The sequence below is a fragment of the Electrophorus electricus genome, chromosome 25 (genome assembly GCF_041902795.1).
Source record: "Electrophorus electricus isolate QZ-2024a chromosome 25, ASM4190279v1, whole genome shotgun sequence".
Lineage (NCBI taxonomy): Eukaryota > Metazoa > Chordata > Actinopteri > Gymnotiformes > Gymnotidae > Electrophorus > Electrophorus electricus.
This window is the reverse complement of record NC_137521.1, coordinates 4,902,931-4,927,500: the sequence shown is the minus strand read 5'-3', so window position 1 is coordinate 4,927,500 and position 24,570 is coordinate 4,902,931. Positions and strand designations below refer to the sequence as shown.

The 24,570-nt window shown below is 43.7% G+C and overlaps 1 protein-coding gene across 4 annotated transcripts; it reads right to left on the bottom strand.

Moving 5' to 3' along the window:
- Positions 1-6,730: 6,730 nt before the first annotated feature.
- si:dkey-70p6.1 (uncharacterized) lies at positions 6,731-24,214 on the bottom strand. Of its 4 annotated transcripts, none has more exons than XM_081707923.1 (7): positions 23,879-24,214; positions 15,409-15,630; positions 14,087-14,144; positions 13,485-13,572; positions 12,424-12,992; positions 10,649-10,783; positions 6,731-10,470 (listed from the first exon to the last, which is right to left on the bottom strand). In XM_081707923.1, exons 2-7 carry the CDS (start codon positions 15,540-15,542, stop codon positions 9,910-9,912), a joined length of 1,545 nt encoding a protein of 514 aa, XP_081564049.1. In that variant the 5' UTR covers positions 15,543-15,630; positions 23,879-24,214; the 3' UTR covers positions 6,731-9,909. The 4 variants fall into 4 exon arrangements, with proteins under 4 accessions (XP_081564049.1, XP_026868571.2, XP_081564050.1 ...); XM_027012770.3 differs by having other exon boundaries at positions 13,539-13,572; XM_081707924.1 differs by lacking the exons at positions 13,485-13,572; positions 14,087-14,144; positions 15,409-15,630.
- Positions 24,215-24,570: the final 356 nt, after the last annotated feature.

Here is a 24,570-nt window from a genome sequence, read left to right as displayed (position 1 = left end):
GGTTCTAGTTTTCATTTTTCATTTTAAAATAAGATAAACTACTAGAATAGATAGCAAAAGGTTTTAAAAGATGGTATCGCCTAGGAGAGAGTGCCATCTGCAGCAAGAAAAACAAGCACAATCTATTGAGATTATTTATAAAACTCCTAAATTAACCACGTATTTTCTACATTTTAGTGCTCATTTGCTAGGCTATTTGTCCCATTCCGACTATGTACCTATTAATCTTTTATTTGTTTATTTGTTTTGCTGTTGAATCACAGTTAATGTAGGTGTACTATTTTACTGGTTCTTACTGATCTATTCATTATGCCATAATTTTTTAATACAGTGTATATAAAATCTTCATTTTAAGGGGCCACAACATTTTCACAGACTACAGAAAAAAAACCTTAATCTGGCCTTTGTTAAGGCTGTTTGTGTGTGTGTGTGTGTGTGTGTGTGTGTGTGTGTGTGTGTGTGTGTGTGTGTGTGTGTGAGAGAGAGAGAGAGAGAGAGAGAGAGAGAGAGAGAGAGAGAGTTTAGATCTTATTTTAATTTCTACAAATGTGGGAAGATCCCCATGTGGGTACAGGTGTATGGGTCTCTCTTTCCCTCTCTCTCTCTCGCTCTCTCTCTTTCCCTCTCTCTTGCTCTCTCTCTCTCTTTCCCTCTCTCTCTTTCTCTCTTTCTCCGTCCGGCACCACAGATGTATAGTTCTGGAGCACATGCACATACACTCACCTCGACCTCATCATTACTGCCTCCGGGAGCTTGAGCCCGGCAGTGACTATACTAAAAGAAAAAGCTTGCAGGGCACTGTTTGCAATCAGAAGGAAGTTTTACAATATTGACGTTTCTATTCCAATCTGGCCTAAATGATTTGATAGTGGGGTCCAACACGTTGCACTGTACAGGAGTGGAGTATGGGGTCCTAAATGGGACAGGCATCCAACAGAAACCCTACATACTGAATTCTGTACATCAATCCTTAAAATCCAAAGGAAAACACCAACCAATGTGTGCAGGGCAGAACTGGGCTGATTCCCTCCGATTATAAACATACACAAAAGATCCCTAAATTTCTAGATGCAGCAAAATTCAAGCCCAAAACAAACCTTGCAGTGTAAAGTGCCACAGAGATGCACTTCTTCCTTCACTCCTCCTTCCTCCAATTCATAACAACTAGAGAGCATTTCAAAGACAGCCGATCCCAAACTATGAAATGCTGGAGAAATTACAGATCATTCTGGAAGAGGGACACACAGCCCCTCTCGCTGCACAACGGGTATATATATATATATATATATATATATGTATATATATATATACATATATATATATATATATGTATGTTTGTTTGTTTGTTTGTTTGTTTGTTTTGTTTTGTTTTGTTTTGTAAATGTTGCAAAAACATTTTTCACTACCAATTTTCTAATTATTGCTGCTTTTTTTCTTGCTGTAATGCTTTGGCAATATTGGAACCATAACAGTCCTGCCAATAAAGCTACTTTGAATCTTGAATCTATATCTATCTGAGACTATAGAGGTATATATATATATAGTAGTATATAGTAATAGTATATATATATATAGTAGTATATAGTAATAGTATATATATAGTAGTATATAGTAATAGTATATATATAGTAGTATATAGTAATAGTATATATATATAGTAGTATATAGTAATAGTATATATATATAGTAGTATATAGTAATAGTATATATAATATATATAGTAGTATATAGTAATAGTATATATAGAGTAGTATATAGTAATAGTATATATAATATATATAGTAGTATATAGTAATAGTATATATATATAGTAGTATATAGTAATAGTATATATATATATATATATAGTATATAGTAATAGTATATATATATATAGTAGTATATAGTAATAGTATATATATATAGTAGTATATAGTAATAGTATATATAATATATATAGTAGTATATAGTAATAGTATATATATATATAGTAGTATATAGTAATAGTATATATATATATAGTAGTATATAGTAATAGTATATATATATATAGTAGTATATAGTAATAGTATATATATATATATATAGTAGTATATAGTAATAGTATATATATAGTAGTATATAGTAATAGTATATATAATATATATAGTAGTATATAGTAATAGTATATATATAGTAGTATATAGTAATAGTATATATATAGTAGTATATAGTAATAGTATATATATATAGTAGTATATAGTAATAGTATATATATATATATAGTAGTATATAGTAATAGTATATATTATATAGTAGTATATAGTAATAGTATATATATATATATATATATATATATATATATATATATATATATATATATATATATATATATATATATATATATATATATTAGTTTATAAGGGAAATATACTCTCAAGTTCTCTTTGTCGCTTACTGTCTGTTTGGTATTTTTCTCACCTTCTCCTTCTACTACTTCACAGTTGCATCTCTCGGCCTCGGTTCAGTCTCTCAAAGCAAATGTTTCTCTCTCTCTCTCTCTCTCTCTCTCTCTCTCTCTCTCTCTCTCTCTGTTTCTCGCTCTCTGTCCACACATGTCTCTTGCAGAGCTTGAAGCCATTCATCTGTATCTGTGCATCAGATCACAGGGATGTGTGTCACGCAGGTGAGACTATCTCGCCCGCTCTGACAGCCATGTGTAAGGATGCTTGCATCGGCATCCCCCAGATGTGGTAAAGCCAGAGGTATAGGACATGATTCAGACCCTGGGTTACTGCCCCTCTGTGCCACCCACCCATAACACTCTTATACACATTCAGTATTAAACCTCATTCTAGTTTACAGTGGTAATAATGATTCTGCTTTAAAATTCAATTTAATTTAAGTCTCCTCTGAAAATAACCTGGCTATGTTCCAAAACTGTTCTTCCATTGTTTTTCAGAATGGAATGTTCATACTAATTGGCTTTTAGGTATATTCCAGTTTTTCACTTGTCATGAGGAAGTGGCCTTGGTTTGAGGAATGCTGGACCAGTTTCCTTTCCTGTTTGAGCTTCTTTTAAACTTTTGGCAAGATAATCTTAGTGGTGAAGTTAATATGATGGAAAGGTGTCATCACAAATTTCCATTAATTTCTCCTTGACCCTCACACCCTATCCTGTCTTCGTTTTGATTGTTAGCATTGAGTGAGTCTCCATAGCAACCTGGGCCTCCTGACTCCATAGCACGTGCGTCCCTTTGGTGGCCGTGCCCTCGTCTCTTCCTCACTGTTTCCTTGGTAACAGCATCTTGATTTGCTCCTCTTCCTCCATCCCACAGGAGCAGACATGTGATCCTTACAGACAGCACAGTGTCCACAGCAGAAGACACATGATCATCACAGACAGCACAGTGTCCCCAAAAACACATGATCCTCACGGACAGCACACTGTGTCCACAGGAGACGACACATGATCCTCATGGGTAGCACAATGTCTACAGCAGTGGCAGCCATGATGGCCTTCACAGTGTTGTTGGTAACGTAAAGATACAGTGGGTATTTTCATTCTTCCAAATAGATCAAGTGATTCTGCCCATAATGAACTAAGATGATTAAATTACCTTTGTTAGTGGGTGTGCGTGTGTGCAGGATCACTCTGAGGCCTACATCTTCCCACACGTCAAGATCATCAACCCAGCCGCAGACAAGAGCCTAGACGACGTCCTCCTCTCCAACCCCACACTCACTCACACCTCCATTCGCATTCAAAGAACATGTCTGGATTGCCCACTTGATCCTTTGCTATTGACGTTGGAGTGTGGTGCATACCAATTCTTTCGTAGTGATATTCAGTAACGCGTATGCTAATTAACAACTACAATAGACCAAATTACATCCTATGCACAACCTCTCTGCTTTGTGCAACACAGTAGACTGAAATAACATAAACAAAGTTGTACTTGCACATGTTGTGCTTGTTCATGCTGGTAGGTGCTGTGCTCTGTGTGTGTGTGTGTGTGTGTGTGTGTGTGTGTGTGTGTGTGTGTGTGTGTGTGTTTGTGTGTGTTTGTGTGTTTAAAGGAGATTTTTGGAGAATGCTACTTTGGAACAGATACCCCTTCATTACGGAGTGATTGAGAGCAGCAGGAACATCCCTGGCTGCTGATCTGGACACACAGCTGTGCCCTACACACTCCGGGCCCATGCTACCATCCCAAATCCCACTTCTCCACTACCCCTACGCTCTTCCTACTGTGGACTGACAGGCTCGGCTAAACTAATATGGCAGATTTCATATTCAGTTTGCCAAAATGTGACCGCAAGAGCTCAGGTAGCGTTCAGGCCCTCCATGAGGAGATGGGACGGCCGTGAATGAAAAGAGCGGCCGTCTCCTGCTCAGACTGCCGATGCAAATGTTCCAGCCAAGAAGAGTCCCATGCAATACTTGCAAACTATGAACCATATTAAAAGAGCAGCAATTAAAGCAATCATTTTCTTTCTTTCCAGATATCATAGATAAAGCTAAATACATCCTTCCCCCCTTGATATCTTTCTCTTGCTCACCCGCACATGTACACAAAGCTGTTAGTTGCCTAACAGAATGTAACAGGATGTGTTTACATGCTGTCAAGCTTCAATCGTTCAGGAAAATACATACATACATACATTGATTAGGCTCCACAGTGATTAATAAGAGAGGAATCTGTGGAATGACCCTTTTATAAGAGCCCGAGGTTAAGGACCCTTACCAGCAGATGGCAGTACATCCCTGCCCCTGTTTCAGGCAGTTACTAAGGAACACACAAGTGGCACCAAGAGCTCCAGAATAAATGTGAAAAGGGAGAGTTGTGTAGCTTGTACGATGCTCGATCAATGGATGGTGTATAGTTAACAAACAAGAACAGGAAGATATTGTTGTGTCCAAAGCTGTAAAGCAATTTCAGTTTAGTCCAGTGATGAATAACCAAGAGGACCTTGGCCCAAACAAGACCTGCGCGAGTCATGGCGAGATGAAAACCTCAGCTAGCGGAGACGAACCTCACACATCACATCAGTGATGCATCAATGGAAAGACTCATTTTTATCAAGTTTTGAGTGGTCTTCTCCATTTCCTGCGATGAGTCCAGAATAAAAGCAGGCACACTGCAGTGAGAATATACACTCCAAAAAGTAGCTAGCGTTGAAAAAAAAGAGGGAGAGAGATATGAATAAATGCAGAGGAAAAAGTGAGAGGTAGAGTGAGAGGTAGAGAGAGAGAGAGAGAGAGAGAGAGAGAGAGAAAGAGAGAGAGATAGGTGAGAAGTAGGGTTGAGATGGAAGTGAACCAGCAGGAAACAGTTTCAACTCAGCAGGAAATCTGTCCTTATTGGCTCTGACACCTGCTGTAGAAAAATAAACAACAAGCAGCAGCCAAATTCTCCTAGTAGCAGAACCTGGCATGGGACAAATTTGTTGGAATTAACACCAGAAATCATTGCTCTCAATGATTACTCATTGAGACATCAATTAACTCCTGATTGTGAATGAGGACTCTATGGAAGAAATGGGAAGTTCGGTTGAAACCAGCTGATCAATTGATAATGTCTGGTGTTGCTTGGACCAGTCCCACTATTATAAACAAAAAAAACCCCAAAACAAAACAAATTTGTAATGTAATACATTTGTGTATATACAAAATAGGAGACAAAGATTGTTCCAGACACAAATCATGTCACTTGTGTGTAGCCCTGCAAAGGAGATTCTAGCACTGTAAACAGCAATCCTCGGGGGTAGTTTGACTGTCCAGGAAAATCCAGAAATGTGGCAGTGTCATGATGCTACTAGACTGCTACGATGTAGCATTAATGTTTTAGCAGAGCTGCCTGTGCCAGACTCACCCTCTGTCTCTGTGCTGCTCCTAGCGCGCTTGACATCTTTGCTAGTGGAGCTCTCATGCATGCTGGATTCTCCTAGACAACAAACCGGTCTATGTCTGCAGCCTCAAGGTTAACCTGTTACTATGGAGACAAGTCAGCCAATAAAAAATCTGCACACAGTTGCTATGTTGGCTGCGTGCTTTTTGTTTTAAGGATGACCTATTTTTTTTTCTCCTAAACAAGTCAAAATAACACAAACACATATACAAACACACACCCACAAGCATTTAGTAAAAAAAAAAAACATACTAATAAATACATATATACATTAGTTTTACTTTCTACAGGAACGTTAATTGAATGAATTGATCATTGGCCCTCTTCAGGGGAGCTTAACCATCAGGCTGTCTCATAGGAAATTTTATCCCAATGGGGTAGGCAAATCAAAAATGCCATACCATGAAAAAACAGCTGTTGTCATGGGAACAGCATGTAAAATACAAGCAAAGCTGCACCTTCAATGGTTAATTAGTGTAAACAAAGCCCTTTAGTCAGATCCTCCAGCTACCTGAGTTACCAAATCAAGCCTGGTTTCATTTAAACAGTGGGAAACTAAACATATCCAGCTATAAAATCAGCACAATGTCAAGCATAATTCAGGCAGAATTTTTACATTTCACTCTTCAAACGCACTGTGGCAAGACTATTCTTCTGTTAAATTGCTACATTTTCTTTACTGTTAAGATTAAAAAGGTTTGATGTCTGGCTCTGGCCATTTTTAAATAAATCTGCTGCTGTGAGTGTGTAGGCTCTGACCATTCATGTTGCTTCATAAGGTTATACAAAGAAAAACACTTTCCTACATGCCTCAAACAACACACTTATAATGTGCAGATGTAGCATGATAACACAACAGGTTTTTTTAGGTGCTACTTTATTACAAAAGTATAAACTTGACCCGACATTTTTATGAATAGTAATTTCGTTATAAAAACATTACAATCTTTTGCACATGAGCACTTACACAGTTTGAATACACACCACCCTGTTGTTTGATAAGCAAACACACAACATCAGCTGTCACACTAACACTCGGTTGATCTTTGAAATACACATTACAGCTGAAATGGCAAGGGAAAATAACCCTAACAATAATAATAAACACATTAAAACTCACGGAGATACTGCTGGCCAACGTTTCCAGTTTTCACGAGAGAAAACTAAAAAAGAACAACCAAAAGAACAACCGAAATGAAACATACACTCGGAAGAACACCTAGAGCAACTTTATCTTGTTCCACCTTTTCTTCTTTTCATTTCTTTGCAACATATTTACAACATTGTGCCAACGTACACAATAGTAACTGGGAGCAGGACTCATAGACTCCAGTTGTTCTCTGTGGGTTTGAGCTAATTTAGTCAATTTTACAGAAATGTTCAATCCCACTGGCAGAGAATGACTTTTTTCTTTTCTTAAAGAACATCATAGGTAACATTGAGTGCAACACTGTCCATTTTTTGTGCTGTGTAGCAGGTGAACACATTATGATAAACTAAAAACCATTGTATGGTACCACACATACTGGTTCCCAGCAAACTGTTAGTTCAGTAGAATGTTTACCAGTTATTCGTACAGCAGATTTTACCGACTGCCTAATGCAAAAGTATTCCGATAATAGCCTTCCAGGTCCAGGAACGGCTCTTTTACCCAGGAGTCAGGTGTAATAGCTAAGTGGCCAACCAATTGCTTATCAGTGACTGCAAAATCCAGGTTTGGATTCCCAGTACAGATTTCAGTACCACTGGTCTAATGCACTGTAGCATGGTTGGGTGAAATTCAGTCCATCTACAGCATATGTTAGCTTAAAAGACGGGCGGGCCAAACACAGACATCGTGATCGGTCCTGACTGGAAAAGAAGAGAACTGTCAACTATATATTTAGTCCATATGACAGAGGTCTCCTTGAGTCATCATCCTAAGAGTAGTCTCACCAGTCCTGAAGTAAAACAACATTGTGCTCTTTCTTTGATGGAGGAAGAGGCATTTAAATAAAATAAACAACCGACAACAGCAAGAAATAAACCATTCTCCGATACCACGCAACGGTGCTTTTTTTCCTTTGTAAGTTTTTTTGTTAAAAGCATGCATCTTTTTCTCAGGCAAAGTGCATTAACAGTATTGACAAAGTAAAACACTTATTATACTGTACTGTATGGCAGTGGTGCCTCATATACAGCCAGGTTGGTGTTTATGTTATGAGGTAAACACTAAAAAGAAAACACTATGAAGACAAAAAACAAAACCCCATTTTGAATGGGCATGTCAGGGTCCTAAAATGGCATACATTTTTATTTCGCTTAGAGGAAAACTACGTTTGTGCAACTAATTCAATTACCTTTATATTGTCACTGTCCCTGAGCTTTTGCTAATTATCTTAATGGTCTTTTTAATTGCTACTGTAATTATAATTAATTTTAGTTCACCATTATACAATTTCAGCTTACATTGGGCCAATATCTGATTAAGTGGTAAAAGAACGTTTTTAGTATATAATTCTGTGCATCTGAATAAAATAGGGAATAACTTTTATATCGATATAGTACTGTACTCTTAATTTACAAAAATAGTGGCACATTTTTCCAAAGCTTTTACATAAAGTTGTGATGTAAAATCGAATCAGGTTTTCCATAAGCAATTTAGATAAAGACATATGTTTATTAATAATCTACAATAAAATATCTGAGGACAGCTGTCTCGGTCAGGCTTGCTTTAATGCATATCTTTTGCTATTGGTTCTTCACTCAAATACAGGCTCATGCTTTACTCCCACTTTCCTTTGATACTGATCTACTCCTCATTACAGCTACAGTCCCTTTTAGAAAGCTATTCTTATCAATAGAATTGTGCTCATTTCTTTCATCTCCTTTGGAATATTTAGAGTTCAAATTAAAAGTTTGACCCGCAACTCCGATGGTTACCCAAATGACCACTAACGGGTAGGATAGTGTGCTATCAAAAAACAAGTCTCTGGGCTACATATTAAACAGAAATGTTAGTTATTTGGGGAGATATGTTAGGATTGGGGAATTTGCCTGTTACTCTATAGGGTGCCAAATGTAAAAAAAGTTTTACTCTTTTTTGATGTTTAGCTCAATTTATATTTAGCACTTATGTTTATTATTTTTATTTTTTTTAAATTATTATTTATTTAATTTTTTGTACAATTCTACAGTTGACTCTACAGCAATGTTTTTTTTTTTCTGTTTCAATGAAAGGAAATGTCAGCTAAAAGAGAGTTACAAGCTTTTTACATCTGGCACCCATATTTTTCTCCTTAGCATATTGCCATTGAGTTACCTTTTTTTCCCTAGGCCTTTTAGCATCATTTTTCCACCGTGCTTTTAAAACCCGTTCAATAAGCAATTATGTTAGAACTACAGTGGTAGTGCAATGTGCGTATACCAAGATGGAGTATGACACATCCCCATCGCATCAATAGCATCCCCATTCAAGATTTGAGCACATGAGAAGAAATAAGAAATATCTAAGAAAACTCCCTTTTCCAGAATGCTGCTGTAAGGCATTGAGTAGGGAACTTCAGGGCTGAACATGTAAACAAAATGTGTTGAATGAGTGCAAAAGAAACTCTGCCCTTCAGTTTCTAAGTTGTCTTGTCATATATCTTTCCCACTCAGCTATGAGAGTGAGGACCTGTCAGAAAGAAATAGGATGAGAGAGAGAGAGAGAGAGAGAGAGAGAGAGCACGAGAGAGAGAGAGCGAGAAAGAGAGAGAGAGAGAGAGAGAGCGAGAGAGAAAGAGAGAGAGAGAGCGCGAGAGTGAAAGAGCGAGAGAGAGAGAGAGAGAGCACGAGAGAGAAAGAGCGAGAGCGAGAGAGAGCGAGAGAACGAGAAAGAGCGAGAGAGCGCGAGAGAAAGAGCGAGAGAGAGCGAGAGAGAAAGAGAGAGAGCAAGAGAGAGCGAGAGAGAGCACAAGAGAGAGAGAGCGAGAGAGAGCGAGAGAGCGAGAAAGAGAGAGAAAGAGAGAGAAAGAGAGAGAGCGAGAAATAGAGCTTTGATGGGGCTTTGGCGCGCCCCCTACAGGCCAGTGACATACATTTCCATTCCATCATTAAAGGTGAAGATGGTGGTCGTGCTGGAGGTGGTGGAGCCCTGTTTGAGGTCGGGGATGCTCTCGTACAGGTTCTCCCCGGGGAGCAGCAGGGCTTTGGCGGGGAGGTGCTGCAGCTTGGGCGTGTGCTGGGGGGGTGGTGGAGGCGGCGGTTGGGGCGGCTGCTGCAACGGCTGCTGCGGCTTCTTCTTCTTGGGCCGGAGGGTGGCGCTCGTGTTGGGCGGAGGCCTGTCGCGCTTCCAACCCCCTCCACCCTCCATGGTCTCGTAGGCCAGGTCGGTCTCCTCCGTGCTGATGGCCTCGTAGCAGTGGTCCTCCATGGAGCCGGGGGGCACCCTCGAACCTTTGCCTTCCGGCGGTGCCCACGTTTGTGGCTTTACGACCACGTTGAAGCCGCCATCACGCTCGCCGCGTTCGGCGCGGGCCAAGGTCCGAAAGCCACTGATGTCTCTGGGGGCCGTGGGTGACCCAGGCATACCTCTCTTCTTCTTGCCTGGTTTACAAACCTTTGAGTACATATCTGAGATCTGAAAGACAACACGCAAAAGGTGCACAAAAAGGACCATTTAGCTCGACATGTCCATCACCGAAGAACTGAAGAGGAACCGTGTGCAAGTCTTGATGGCTCGCTGAACTTATTTGGTACGTAACAGCTGAAAATACGTTTTATCTGAGAAAAGTATGAATTCTGCAGTGCTCACGTACCCCAGCTGCAGATGACGCCATGCTGTCTCCCATATGAGGACTCAGTGGACCCATGTGCTTGTGTGGGAACATGAGGTCATCATCTTCTGGAGGCTTCCATATGTATTCCTCTCCATTTCCAATAAACACTGCCTCCTGATTAGCCGATACACAGGACGATCTAAATAAACATGCTTTCCAGGTCTGGAAACGTGTTTCTGTTTAAACATTTCATTATTGCTGGCTAAGATGACATCTGGGTCAAATCAATTCACTAAAATCCTCATCAATGCCTTAGACTTCATAAATCCATATGTGTAAAGACAAGAATACTGCAAGCCAGTCTTATTACAGTGGAATAATGCTGAATCAAAATTCCTTAAATGTAATTGTGAACATTCCAGAAATACTACACTTTTCAGGTCATTTATTACATGCTTCAAGGTTATTACATGAAAAGAAATGTCTAAGGACATTATATTTAATATTTCATTTGATCAGTAATTTATCATTAAACCTTAACTCCCTAAAGGGAGTTTTGTGGCAATTCATCTTTGATGCAGTGCAGTGTCTTTCCTCAGCATAGTGAGGAGGGGTTTTTCTTTCCCTCCTACTAAAACAGGACAAGTGACAAGTTCTGTTCATCAGGACAGGTCAGACCAAAGAAGCGCCACCTCCAAAAACGCACTTAACAGAGTAGAACAATCAGAGCCAAACAATCTGTGGTTCAAAAAGCAGTAAAAAAGAATAAATACATTTGAAGAGTCAGCACAAAGACACACCTTCTTATCTCATAAAGCCCTGCTGAATTTCACCAGAAGGCCTCTAACAAACAGAATGCTCAGTGCTGAACAAACTGAATTATGGTCAGTTAAGACTTCAGTTCAATTCACCAGAACTGACTGCGACGTAATGATGATTTTTTAAAACTGTAGCGAGTTCACAGAGTTTAGAAAACAACGGTTTGAGGTGCGTGCCAGAACTGCCGTTTCCCCCCCAGCTGACTGACTGGCTCATCTAAAACCGCTCAGTGGATCTAATGACATGAAGGACACGAAGCTTAAGGAGTTTCTCCCAACCTGGCAGTGGGGAGGAAGCTGTGGACTCCTGCTAGCTTTGCGCTTTCTCCTCACTCCTACCCAGAGAGACATGGAGAGGGAGAGGGATTCCGTTGCACTGCTGTTTCAGTCTGCCCTACCCTGGCAGGTGAGCAGTGTAAAGAAGCTTCAGAAGAAGGCGCGCTGTACTGTACCGACACTAGGTCTGAATATTTAAGGCAGCATTAGCATATCATAGTGGCTTTCATCTGCGAGACAATTCCCTTTGCCTCCTGCACACAATTCCTGGACTTGCATTTGAGTGATGGGTTTGCAAGCATTTCGGTCCGACTACTGGTTTCTGCTTGTTGCATCATCCTGGTGGCAGAGGGCTTCTGGGTATGCCTCAGTAGGCATTCTAAGCGGACTGAACGCTTGCTGGTGTCTGGAACTAGAACCGTCTTCTCGCAGAAGCACATAATTAGGGAATATTTGCCCTACACACTTTTAATCCATTCTTGTGTTATGGGAGAGAAGGCCTTGAAGTCTCACTTAGGTATGAGTGTAAGCAGTAGGTAAGTATTATACAGAGCTACTGTGCTAGTAGTTAACTGGAATTCACATAATCTTATGTTTTATGTTCTTTTACATTTGTGCACAGCAACTTATTCATACGTGTTTATTTTAAATCCATAAAATCATCTTTTTTCCCACAGCGAATGCACAGAGGAAAGCTTTGCCATGGGTTTCTCTACCTACCTTAGGGAAGGACGGCAGGTTGAAGGCCTCCATGTTCTTGCGTGGGATCTTCTGACTATGAGGGTGTGGCGGGGGCGGTGCCGGATGAGAGGGCGGGGCATGGCGGATTTCTCCGCTGTTGTGCTGCTGCTGCTGCCCGAGCCCCTCCTCTGTCTCTGTTCCGTTGTCTTTCTTCTGCGCTGCCTTGTCCACCTTGCGCACCTTCCTGATGCAGGCGTACTCTGCCGTCTCCTGGGCCTGCGGGGGTGGGTTCACCACCTGGGGGAGGGTCTCTGGCTCCGGAATGCTGCCCTCCAGTTCGTCGCTGTCCGGGTCGGGCGGGGCCGGCGTGTTTGCGGGGACGGCGGGCGGCGCGGGAGTGTCCGTCTCTCCTGCGCGGCCCCGCAGGGCGTCGTCGGGACAGCGGGTGGGGGAGGACCGCCGCCCCACCTCAGCATATGTGTGCTCACCGTCCTCGCCGGACGGGATCTGAGGCAGCTGGCGGCCCTGCGAGCGCAGATCCGAGTTGGAGCGCCGGCTGGGAAGCAGTAGGAGGTCCATGCTGGCGGGACGGTTCTTCTTCGAGGACTCTGCCGAGAAGACATGCATTTGTTACCAAGGACTTTGGTCCCACAAAACCCCACAGACCAGAGTTTGTAGTTGTAGCAGGAAGAGTAAATCATGGCGGGCTAAACTGCAGAGGCAAAATGGTAGCTCAGTGGTTAAGGTACTTGACTTGTAAGGTACTTGACCTTGTAATAAGGTTGCTGGTTCAAGCCCCTGCCAAGTTGCCACTGTTGGGCTCCTGAGCAAGGCCCTTAACCCTCAATTGTTCAAGTTGTGCTCAGTAATAATTGTAAGTTGCTTTGGGTGAAAGTGTCAGGTAAATGCAAAGACGAAATGGTTGAAGCCAACCCTCCCACAGCGGGACGTCTATGTGAGGCCCTACTCCACAAGAACAGAGAACTCGTATCCCAAAGAGAAATGCGTACCGTCCCATGCTCAGACCCTACATCCGAATTCAAGGCCGATGGGTGACATCAGTAACGCTATGAAGCAGTACAAGAAGTGAATGTACATACTTTTGCCATTGCAGTTGAGTCTGTTCATCTCATGGAGCTTGGTGTCTGACTTACTGATGGAGCGCAGCTTGGACTGCCGCAATATACTCTAAAAGCACAGAGAGCAATGTCAGTGTAACGGTCACAAACAGCCTGGCGAAGCAGGTGAGTATTACAGTATTATGAAGTGCATTACTTTAATAGAAGAGTAGAGAGTATAGTCTTACTGTAGAAAACAAGGATAAGGGTAAGATTTGTGTTAGGCAATTATATAGTCAAAACTATTTTTTTAAAGTACAAATTTTTTTACCATGTTTGAGACAAGCTAGGTTTTTTTTTGTTTGCTTTTTTTGGGGGGGTGAAAAACAATGTTTCATGGAGTCTGGCACTTCAAAGGGATGCCTGACTGAAGAGAATACTTTTCTCTGTGCACTATATCAACCAAAAGATCCAAGTCAAATCTTTTTTCAGTTTTCTTCTAAACGGTCTTTCGGTAAGACTGACTACAGCCTTTCAGGCAGTGTTCAGATAGCTATATTCTCACCTGTCAACACAGTCTAAAGCCTACCTAAAAAAAATCTACAAATCTACGTTAGAAGTAAGAGAGTGAAAGAGATGGGCACCATGTCCATGAGTCTGTGCTTTCTCTCCTCGCCAGAACCATTGTGATTCTTCCCCTTCCTGTTGAACACACAGCAAAAAGACAATGATGTTCCAGATGGCGGGTTATCAGGCCCCTAATGAACGGGTTGGGATTGGAGAGGACTACAGGCTTTTAGAGTGGTGGGTAGATCATTAGCAATGGGGATTAGAAGGCCTTGACTCTCGAGACAAGCATGGGACTCAGGCCAAGCCTTTTGCTAAGTCGCATAATGTAATTCAGCCTGGCTTTGATGAGGCCATTAGTGAAGTAATGTAACAAGCCATGATTATCTAAAAGCGTTTCCTGAATTTGTTGGTACAGGAGGGTATGAAACTGTCAGGCGAGATTGTCATGTGGCCAGAGTAACTCCATCCCCTCATCTCTCACCACCCTCACGGAGAGGTGTCCTATCATTCCAGATTTCCTTTCAAAGAAATGGAAAAATGATTTACGTTTGTTGGATCATGCAAATGCCATGATTCATTAAGCCTCCACAGAACACTAAATTGAAACATCTGAGGTTAGCCAGAATGCTTGAAAATAGTGTGATAGTGTGTTGACAGGCCTGTCACAGCAGTACTGCAGAGGCCAATAAAGAGCAATATAATAATTAGCAAATGTGCAACCCTGCTGGAGTCTAAATGCGCACATACCATCATTCCATTCCCTTTTTTGTGCTAATATGTTGTGAGATGATGCCCTTGATATCCTTGATATGCAATATATTCCTCTACAATCTGTCAAAAAAAAAAAGCGACTGAAAAAAGACTGACGCTGATATTTATGTCAGCTGCTAGCTATCCTGCCCTGAAGCTGGCATAGAGAGTCCCAACAAGGAAAACAGAAGCACTTGTGTGTAAGGACACAACCGTTCTCTGTGATGACGCTCCCATCGTCATCGTCATCATCTATGGTCTTAAAAAACATGAGAAAGACATTTGGGCTAAGCACTGAATATTAGCTTTGAGTGAGTCTGTGATATGAAATTGAACTTCCTTCTTTGTATTGTCCCTTAGCAAATCATTTAATTAACACAGAAGTACAAGACAGAACACATTCATGGATAAGTACAGCATAACCATGAATAGAGGGATGAGTGACCAGTAGGCATTTAGTAGTAATTAACAATACAGGATTTGTGAAGGAGTGTGCGTGTGTGCGTGTGTGTGTGTGTGTGTGTGTGTGTGTGTGTGTGTGTGTGTGTGTGTGTGTGTGTGTGCACATGTATGTGCAGTTCTGTCCTTTCGTCGCATGCCTGTGCTTGGCAGGCCTTGGAGGATGGGAGCTCCCTCTACCACTCACCTCTGGCAGCCCACACACAGCACGACAATGAGGATAGTGACCACGAAGGCCGAGGCAGCGGCGATGGCACCGAGCAGCAGCACCTTGCCGTAGGGAGGAGCCGTGAAGTTCACCCCGTCCTGCATGGAGGCCATGTGAGAGTGCTCGCACCGGCTGGCTCGGTCCCTCTCCGTCGCACGCGCGTGCACTCAGCTGGGAGCCTCGGCACGCACTCCACGCGATCTGAGAGGCAGACACAGGAGAGGCGCTGAGATCAGCGGCTGCTTCGCCGCTCTTTCGTTCCGGAACGTTCCGAGCAGCGCGGCAGGTGACGCGAGTCCGCGCAACTCTCTGTGTCTCACCGCAAGCTCTGTTACACTGCGTAGTGAGTGAATGAAAGAATAAATGAACGAATGAAATAATGATTACATTAAGGTAATGTTACTCATCGGGCCATCGCCATATGTGGATATACACTTCAAATCCTTGTGATACTGCATTCAACACGCAGGCCACTGAGTTCATGCCTCTGCCTTGCTGTCATGTAGGTTGGGGTGCACCAGGCCTTCCTGTGACCCAGACACATGAACCCCATCTCTCCGCTCACACCTCAGCCTCAAACCCCTCCTCCCATCCATGTCATTTCCTCCACCCCTACAACACCCGCTACACACATACACTCACACTCTTTCTCTCTCTCCACATGGTGGCATCTCAATAAATGATCATACACAAGTTGATCATTGTACAGAGAGTGTACAGAGAGCCCTGGGACTGCTCTCTCTCTCTCTCTCTCTCTCTCTCTCTCTCTCTCTCTCTCTCTCGCTCTCTGTGTGTGTGTGTATGCCTATACTCGTATTCTCTGGCTAATCTATAGTGCCTCCCTTCTCCTTTACATACCAGCTGGAGATCTCAATGATTGGTTTGAGAATCGAGTTCTGAATAGGTTTCCCATTCTGAATGGGCCAGTTGACATATATTATGTACAGTCTTTATTCGTAACTATAAGGCTTCTTATTTCCACCCATGCAGTAATAGCTATATGAGTATTACAGAGCATCCTGTGACAGCTCTTGACTGAAAAGCACTGTGCGTTTGTATGTGTGTGTGTGTGTGGGGGGGGGGGGGGTTCGCTTTCTTCGCCTGTCTGCTTGTTTGTTTATTGATTATGGTCTAATGTGGCCACGTGTTTGAATCATTTGGCTCTTGATTGGTGTAGTATCAAGGGAAGCCGTGAGTCACGACAAAGACTAAAAAAATACTTCAGTGCAAATGTGAGCTCAAGCACAGAAAACATAGAGGAAAAAAAGACTTTTACTCGCTACCTTTCACAGGCAAGCAGAAAGACACCCAAACGTGGAACCTGTCAGCAGGTGCTTTTGGCACTTACACACTCAGAGAGAGCCGCCAACTGCAATCGTGATCCTACAGCGTAAATCGTAAAACACCGAGAAACAAAGGACCCGCGGCCGAGTCTCTCGCATGGCGATTTCACCGTCTAGAACAAACGCATTTCATTATAGTGCTCTCTGTCCTCAAACCTCTTACCTTTCTGAAAGCACTGGGAACATGTTAGGTAAATGAAGCCAGATATGATACAGAATAATAGAGATTGGTTATTAAATGCCTTAAAAAGTGCCACAAAGGTCAAAGTTCAGGCTCTACGGTTTTATCACCCAAACTGATGGTGTGAACTCCTTTATCTTTCTTTATTATTCTTTTAATCAAGCCCCACACGAGCACATAACTTAAAATTTCACCACTATATTACAGCAACTCTGAACACACTGGCATGAAATATTACCTCCGATAGTCTCCTGCCATCTGTGTTTCTCTCGGGGATGAGAAACCCTCTTCAGTTTGAGTGCTGCTTATCTCCTCCACGTCCACACACACACAGACACAAACACACACTCGACGCCCTTGGTGACTGTTGCCTACAATGTAGGATTTCCACAGCGACTGTGAGCCGGGACACTCTGAGCGGACATGTCCCAGTAGTCCTTGTCTCCCTCAATAACTCCCCCAGCAGGGAGGACATTATTCCTCTGCTTCATTATGGCACTCTAGCACAATTCGCTCTTCTTTTTTTTGCCGCGTTTACACAACACTCCACAGCAGACCTGTGCCTCTGTTCTTGGTACCTACAGGCAGCAACTGTGTTCCTAATAAGGTTATAAAAACCAAGAATTATGGGTATTGTAGTTCTCGTACTGGAGCAGAAAGGGAGAAGATTCAATATTACTCACAGCAACTTTCTATTTTCAATTTTCTGCAATTTATTTTAAAGAAATATGAGCATTCCACTGTAGAACTGAAACAGTATTGGGACCACCAGGATACGTAATTCTGGGTGACCTGCGGTTCAACATCAAATCAGACATCATCTATTCACCTACACCAGTGTTTCTCCACCCAGTTATTAGGATGCACCAGACAGGACAAATATTAGCTCTATACCTGCTCCCAGCAGTACACTTCTACCAAAAATGATTCAGATGTGTTGGAAAGAGGGCCAAAAATGCGAACCCTCCGGTGGGTCGGTGGTGATCTTCACCTAGCATCTACAAATGAATGTCAGAGAACCCAGACTCAGACATAAAGACGGTGAGACACGTGTGTGTGTGCGCGTACAGCCTGCGTGTGCACATGGATGAGTGTGCATGTGTGGCAGTGAGTGAGCGCCATCAGGAACGGCTCCGCTGTGAACACACCAATAACTCGAGCAGATGGAGACCAAGCATCTTCAGCAAGCTTCTGCAGATCCAATTTCACAGCCGGCTCCTGCACAGCAGGCATGTGCCAGGCCTGGACATGTGGGCCAGCCCAATCCAGCCCTGGACCTGCACCGGAGAAGCACCATGCGGAACACAGCATCGCCAGCTCTTCTCTCACACTCAGCGGGATTCCAATTTAAAGACAGGTGATGTGTAACCCCCACGACCAAACAAAACACGTGACAACAGGACATGTATCTGGCCTTCAGGAAGGAGTGAGGAGCGTACACCCCAGCAGCCTCCCAGTGGCTGCCAACTCCTCGATGCTAATAAACACAGGCGGCTTTGCCACCGAATCGCTTCTATTAGGCCGACCTGTCTAATTACTCTCGCAGGTTGGTTACTAGAACCTGCAGAAGGACATTTCGACCTCCAACCCTCAATTGGGGGGGGGGGGTCCTTACTTTCAGTTTAACCCTGCACAGTGCTGAAGATACCACTGCTGAAGATACCACTCTGTGCAGGACATATTGCCTCAGAGTGGCCAACAGCTGCATCTGGTGGCCATTTGCTCAACCCCCCCCTCCCCCCCCGCCCCCCGCCCCACCCCGCCCTATGCACACTGAGCCCTATAATCTCTTGTTCTTCACTCTTTCACTCCCTCTCTCTCACACCCCCACCCATCCAGTTCTCTTCCCTTGCTCCCACACTTTAACCTCCTATATCACTCTTTCGCCCGATCTCAATCTCTTTCATTCGCTCTCTTTCACTCTCCCTCTCTCTCTAACAGGAGTGACACCTTGCCCCTGCAGTGCAATCACCAGGCCCCTGAGCGGCTCTCTCTAAGCCTGCCAATCTCAAGCGGTACAAATAGAATTCCCATAACTCACCCACACACACACACACACACACACACACACACACACACGCACACACACACACACACATCCCTCCCTCCTTGGCACTAACAGAGCCTCTCCCAGGCACCATAACACACCACTACATACCTGGAGCTTCCTTATAACTCTCTAATCCCCACCCACCACGCACACCCACCACTGTCAGAACAGGTTCAAATATGCCTGTGTTTGTCCAGGCCTCTGTATACATTAGCACGGCCTGGGAGGACAGGATAAGGACGTGGAGGAAGCCAGAAGACCGGCGGCCTTGCCTGTGAGATCAACCGCACTCGGCAGATGGGACTTTATTATTTCCACAACACTTCTTCAGAAGCTGACGGTGGTACTGGGTTGCCTGATAGCCTGATTAATCAGCAAATAGCCATTCTGGCCTCCAGCTTAATTGCACAGTCACGGCTGAGTAAGAGCCAGAATCCTTCTCCTGCTGCGCTGCCTGGGCCTCTACTTTTAGCTTCCATTTGCAGTCCTGGGAAAAAAGCATCTATTCGAGAAAGACGGAACATTTTCAAGTTTAATTGGTCCCAAAAATATGCCGACAAAATAGCAAAATATGTGAGGAATTATGGAGAATAAACAATGTGGAGCATTCCCCTTGAACGATAATCACATTGCCTTTGATTCATTTGATGACACAGTGCTACTAGAGATGGCAGGTCCTCTATGGGACCTTGACAGCAATTGATGCAAAGAAGAATTTGTTGCATATGTAAAAAGTTTGTAGTAAATCTTTACTATGTACATGCAATACTGCACATACTGAATCTGTAGGTGAAGTGGAAACTTTATTTGAAAGGACTGAAAAACAGCTATTGAATATTTTAATAGCTTTCAGAAGAATCACTGTGATGTCCCTCTTTTCATTCCTGTACCCCAATGATGCGCGGAATGAGCTTCGAGTTTCTGCTCCCCTGGTACAATGCAAACTGATCGGATGGACCTATCTGTGCACCCTCAACCAAACTTTTCTAACACGGCACTGTGAGCCCTGTTCCCTGGTGGCTGCCGCCGGCAAAAACCTCCAATATCAAAAGCACACACGCTCACCAGGAATCTTAGAGGACCATCAGCATGTCTGAAGGGCAGTGAAATAAGGGCACTGGCACATGAATAATGTTGCTCAGCTGGCTGCAGAAATTCCCCCTTTCTGTTCCATTCCTTTAGCTCATGTGCAGGAGTGAAAAATCAGATCATGTAACAACAGCAGAGCTTCAGCCCAGAGTCACAAACCAGGTTCCATTTCCCTGCCAATTACTGGCCTGGAGAGAGAGAGAGCGAGAGAGAGAGAGAGAGAGAGAGAGAGAGAGAGAGAGAGAGAGAGAGAGAGAGAAGGGAGATGAGGGAGCAGCCAGTTTTAATTACTGTGAAGGCCTAGATTTCAGAGAGAGAAAGAAACTGGCATGTTCCCCCAACCCCCGAGACACGACTTTCTCCTCTCTCTCTCAACCCTTCACTCCCACACCTTCATCTCTCTCCCTCTTTTCCTCTTACCGACCCTCTGAACAGGGTCCTCCAGCATCAGAAGCAAGGAGTGGAGGAACAGCATCTCCTTTCATCTGAACAGATATGAAATAAATAACTGAGCAGCAGCAGTATGACTGTGTCTCATGAAGCCAGCTTGCGGACTGCCCATACCTTTGACAGGACATGACAAGAAACAGACAAATTAGGTGCGCCTTGTCAAAGGAGGTACTAAAGCTCTGTAAAAACTCTCCAATGATTTACTCAGACTGTCTTTGCCCCGTTCCTGGGCGGCGTTTTCATGCTTAAAAGTCAAGTTACTGATCACTCCTTCCTGACTTCCTGCTGTGATGGGAGTCCATTTTACTGGGAGCTAGTCTGCACGCCAGCCAAGCACGTTACTGTGTGAAATCGACTCCTGGCGTGTAAACGCTTGCCTCTCAATTAGCTTGGGCTAAGCACCCTGAGACAATGGTGGTGGTATGATGTGTTCTTGAGCTGAGGCTTCCCGCCTTCGGTGGGGGTTATCTGTTTCCAAGCATGGCTTGTCACACTCATGCAGACACGGCTAATGGGACATTCAACCCACCACATCACGACAGACGAAGCCGACATACCTTTTTGGACAATGATGTTAAAGACATTCTTCCACGATATGTTACAATTATGCCTGTAGCTGAATTGCTGTTCGCTAGTCATTAACTTTTATCAATCAATTTTAATTCCATTGACCCACAAAAGTGATATTCAGCACCATAAATCATCTAAGATCTGAATGAACAACAGTGTAAACATAACTGGACACCCTGACCACACATCCTTGATCAATTGGTAAGGACAAGGATTTATTGCATGTCTATGCCTAAACATACAAATACAAAGTTCAGAATTATTGGACTGCTGAGCCAAGTCCATGTCAGTTTGCCAGGCTTGCAACACTAACAGCTATAGAACTGCAAAATAGAAAAGCCAGTTCGACTCTGAAAGGCTCACAGTGGCAGAAGTGGGCCCACACAGACGCTGAGTGGACGTCAGATCCCTATCTGATTCTCTTCTTCTCGCCTCTTAACCTTGACCCAAAGTCAAGCGCACTGACCAAACTCTCACACACACAGACACTTAGTCAAAGCCCCTGATGCTTCTTGCAAACCAGCATGTCAAACACAAGGCATTCCCTCTGATCTCCTCCCTAGTAGAGTCTATTAAAATGACCCTTCAACAAAAGACTAACCAAAACAAGGGCTAAAGGAAATGCTAAAGACCCACACAGAGCACCGCATCAAACAGCCATTCTTAATTCTGCATGCAACTGCAGCCTTTCATCTTAATATGTTAATATTTTAATCTTAATAGTGTTATCCCTGCATGGGCACACACACAGTGCCTCGCAATTCCACCTCTCATATTATTGGACCCCATTCACCAAAGGCAGGCAGCATGACCATGTTTTGCGCTGCTTGCATTCAGGGTGAACTCTTGTGGAAAGCACGTGTTCCACTGGAGCAGTTCTTCCAGTGCCAAACTGGGCCTTTGAGGGGAAGTGCACCTCCCTCCCTTATCACCCAGTGATAGGAACATGTGCTCTCTCTCCCATCTGCAAGATCAGGAAGTCATACTTCCACATCAGAGCGACAGTGAATTGTCAACAGGTTAGCAAGTCTACAGTGCAGGGAGGTGTCTTGCTTCTATACACCGCTGTCAGGAGCGTTTAAAGTGTACTTTAGTATGAACTGCGGTATGTAAGTAGTGTGTAACTGCCTCCACAGACATGGGATAGGGCTCTGTTCATGAAGTGGAGAAACACCACTCAAATGAACATACTAGAGGCAAAGGTGCTGGTTCCCGCTAGGATAGTGTGGTGCGCACACACGATCACCCAGGCCTGCTATGGCAGTTTCCTCCTCTGCTGCTGCAGGCTATGTGCTAACAATTACAAGTCCACGTTCAAGGCAGAGTCTCCACATTAGCTGGTCTACCTACCTGGTAATATTTCATGTGCACAAACACCTGCAAGGAATGAATTCATCATTTTGTCATGACTTTTCATACAGTAGTATCCACTTAGGAAGAATGAATCCTGAATTAGGCTTCTTTGGAAAAAAAGATTTCACCCAGGGAATGTTTTTAAATCCAAACCATTCTCTGAACTTTTCAGTTAGGTTCCCCAGGAAATAGACTATGCGTCCTTCTTGCATCTGACTTTGGACCACACATATATAACTCTTCACATCACACAAACACTTGGTGTCACATCTGCCTCATTGACAAGGGCAGGCTGTTTCTCCTTCTTATCCCCTTTAGCAGAGGAAGAACATTTCTTCCAGTCCCCTCTGATCAACAGCCTTCTCCAATGTTTTCTGAGTCATTTTTTAAAAACTCACTCACTCACACTCTCTCTCTCTCTCTGTATCTCCCTCCCTGTCTCTTTTAGATCTCATGTGTGTGTGTGTGAGCGTGTGTGTTCCTGCCCTAAGGTCTATACGTAAATTTTGCATCACGAGCTGCACCTCACTTACAGCTTTGCTCTTCTGATCCTGCCACGTATAATCGACAGACCTAATAGTTTGTGTGGACTGCGGCACTTCAGTCACCTACAGACAACAGGTTAAAGGCAAACCAGGCACCGCATCTGTGGAGAACATCAGCCAAACCCTTGTCTGCTCTGTAGGCATAGCGCCACAGTCATCGCGCCGCCGATGGTGTTTCGGACTACGAGAGTAAAGCGTGTATTAATTATTACTGCCGAATTGACAGAACTAAACACATTTGCTGTCACGCATGTGAAATGTGACGGTCTGTGGCGGTCGCAGTCTCGTTCTGCGCTCCTTTTGGCTCGGTAAATAATCCAGCAAGATCAAAGTCAAAATGTAGCTACGCGCAGTGCAGACGCGTCTCCAGCTATCTTTGCAAAACCCAGAGGTTTCCGCCGCTATATGATTCTAAGGGGCAAGCGATAGAATGAATCAACTCCATAGCTGCTTTGTTAATTGATATCACTATTGACCGGAATACTTAACCAGAAATGTTTACAGTTACGCAGAAAACAGCTGTCTCGTTTTCTTTTCTTCTTCCTTCTATATGAAAGGTCCTTCGCAAATCATTTAATTGGTCGTCGAATCACAAAGGGCAATGCAGATACACTGGATGTTGCACACGTGTCGGCTGTTTTAGACAGTGACCGGAGTCTCTAATATACAGTGATCTAAACGCTGTGAGCAACACAGTAGTTATATTAGGATCATACGTGTCTCTTCTTTAATAAATAACATAAACGTTTGTTAGAACCTTATTGTGCAGGTGGCAATGAGGCGGTGAAAGGCTATGTAATCGTACAAAAGAGCCAGACGCAGACGCAGGCTCAAAGCACGAGCCTTATGCCAGGAGGCACATACTCACTCAGCTTAGAGCTTCAGGGGGCGCGTCGCAGCGCAGCATCCACCTTGCTGGCCTCTCGCTGCGGCTGTGTTCTCGGACTCCCGGTCGCACCCCGCAACTCCGCAAGCATAATCAATTATCTGCGACGAGCTCGGAATCGTGTGCTGCGGGAGACGCGCGTGTGGCACGGCATCTGACATCCGCATCGCAACCTCTGACCGAACCCGTCGTTTTATTTACATTCAGCTTCTCTGGCACGGCAAAGGCAGAAGGCAGGCGCTGTGTCTGGTACGCTCCCCGCCGCTCTGCTCTGCTTTCCACTGGCGCTCAAAGCCTCCTCGTCGCGCTCAGCCCAGTCTCGCGCTTCGGCGACGGTACCATGTGATCGCGCGGTGCCCCAGCCGCTCCGCTGGCATCGGGCTCCTGCGTCGCGCGCCACCCAGTGACACATAGAAGCGCTGCAGGAGTTAGACATGCGTAGACATAAAAACATGCGAGTCTGTCTGTGGTGACAAGTGGTCACACTTGTGTTTTCTCAGAGAACACAACGAGCTTCTCCCCTTTTTCCTTTTTCAGGAGTCGTAACATTTAGATGACGCGCACACTTCTGAACAGATACTGTCAAACTACCACTCGTTCTACATTGTTTAGCTGCACAGAGGCCAAAGTGACCACGCCTTTATCTACATTACAACTCATTGAAAGCAATGGTT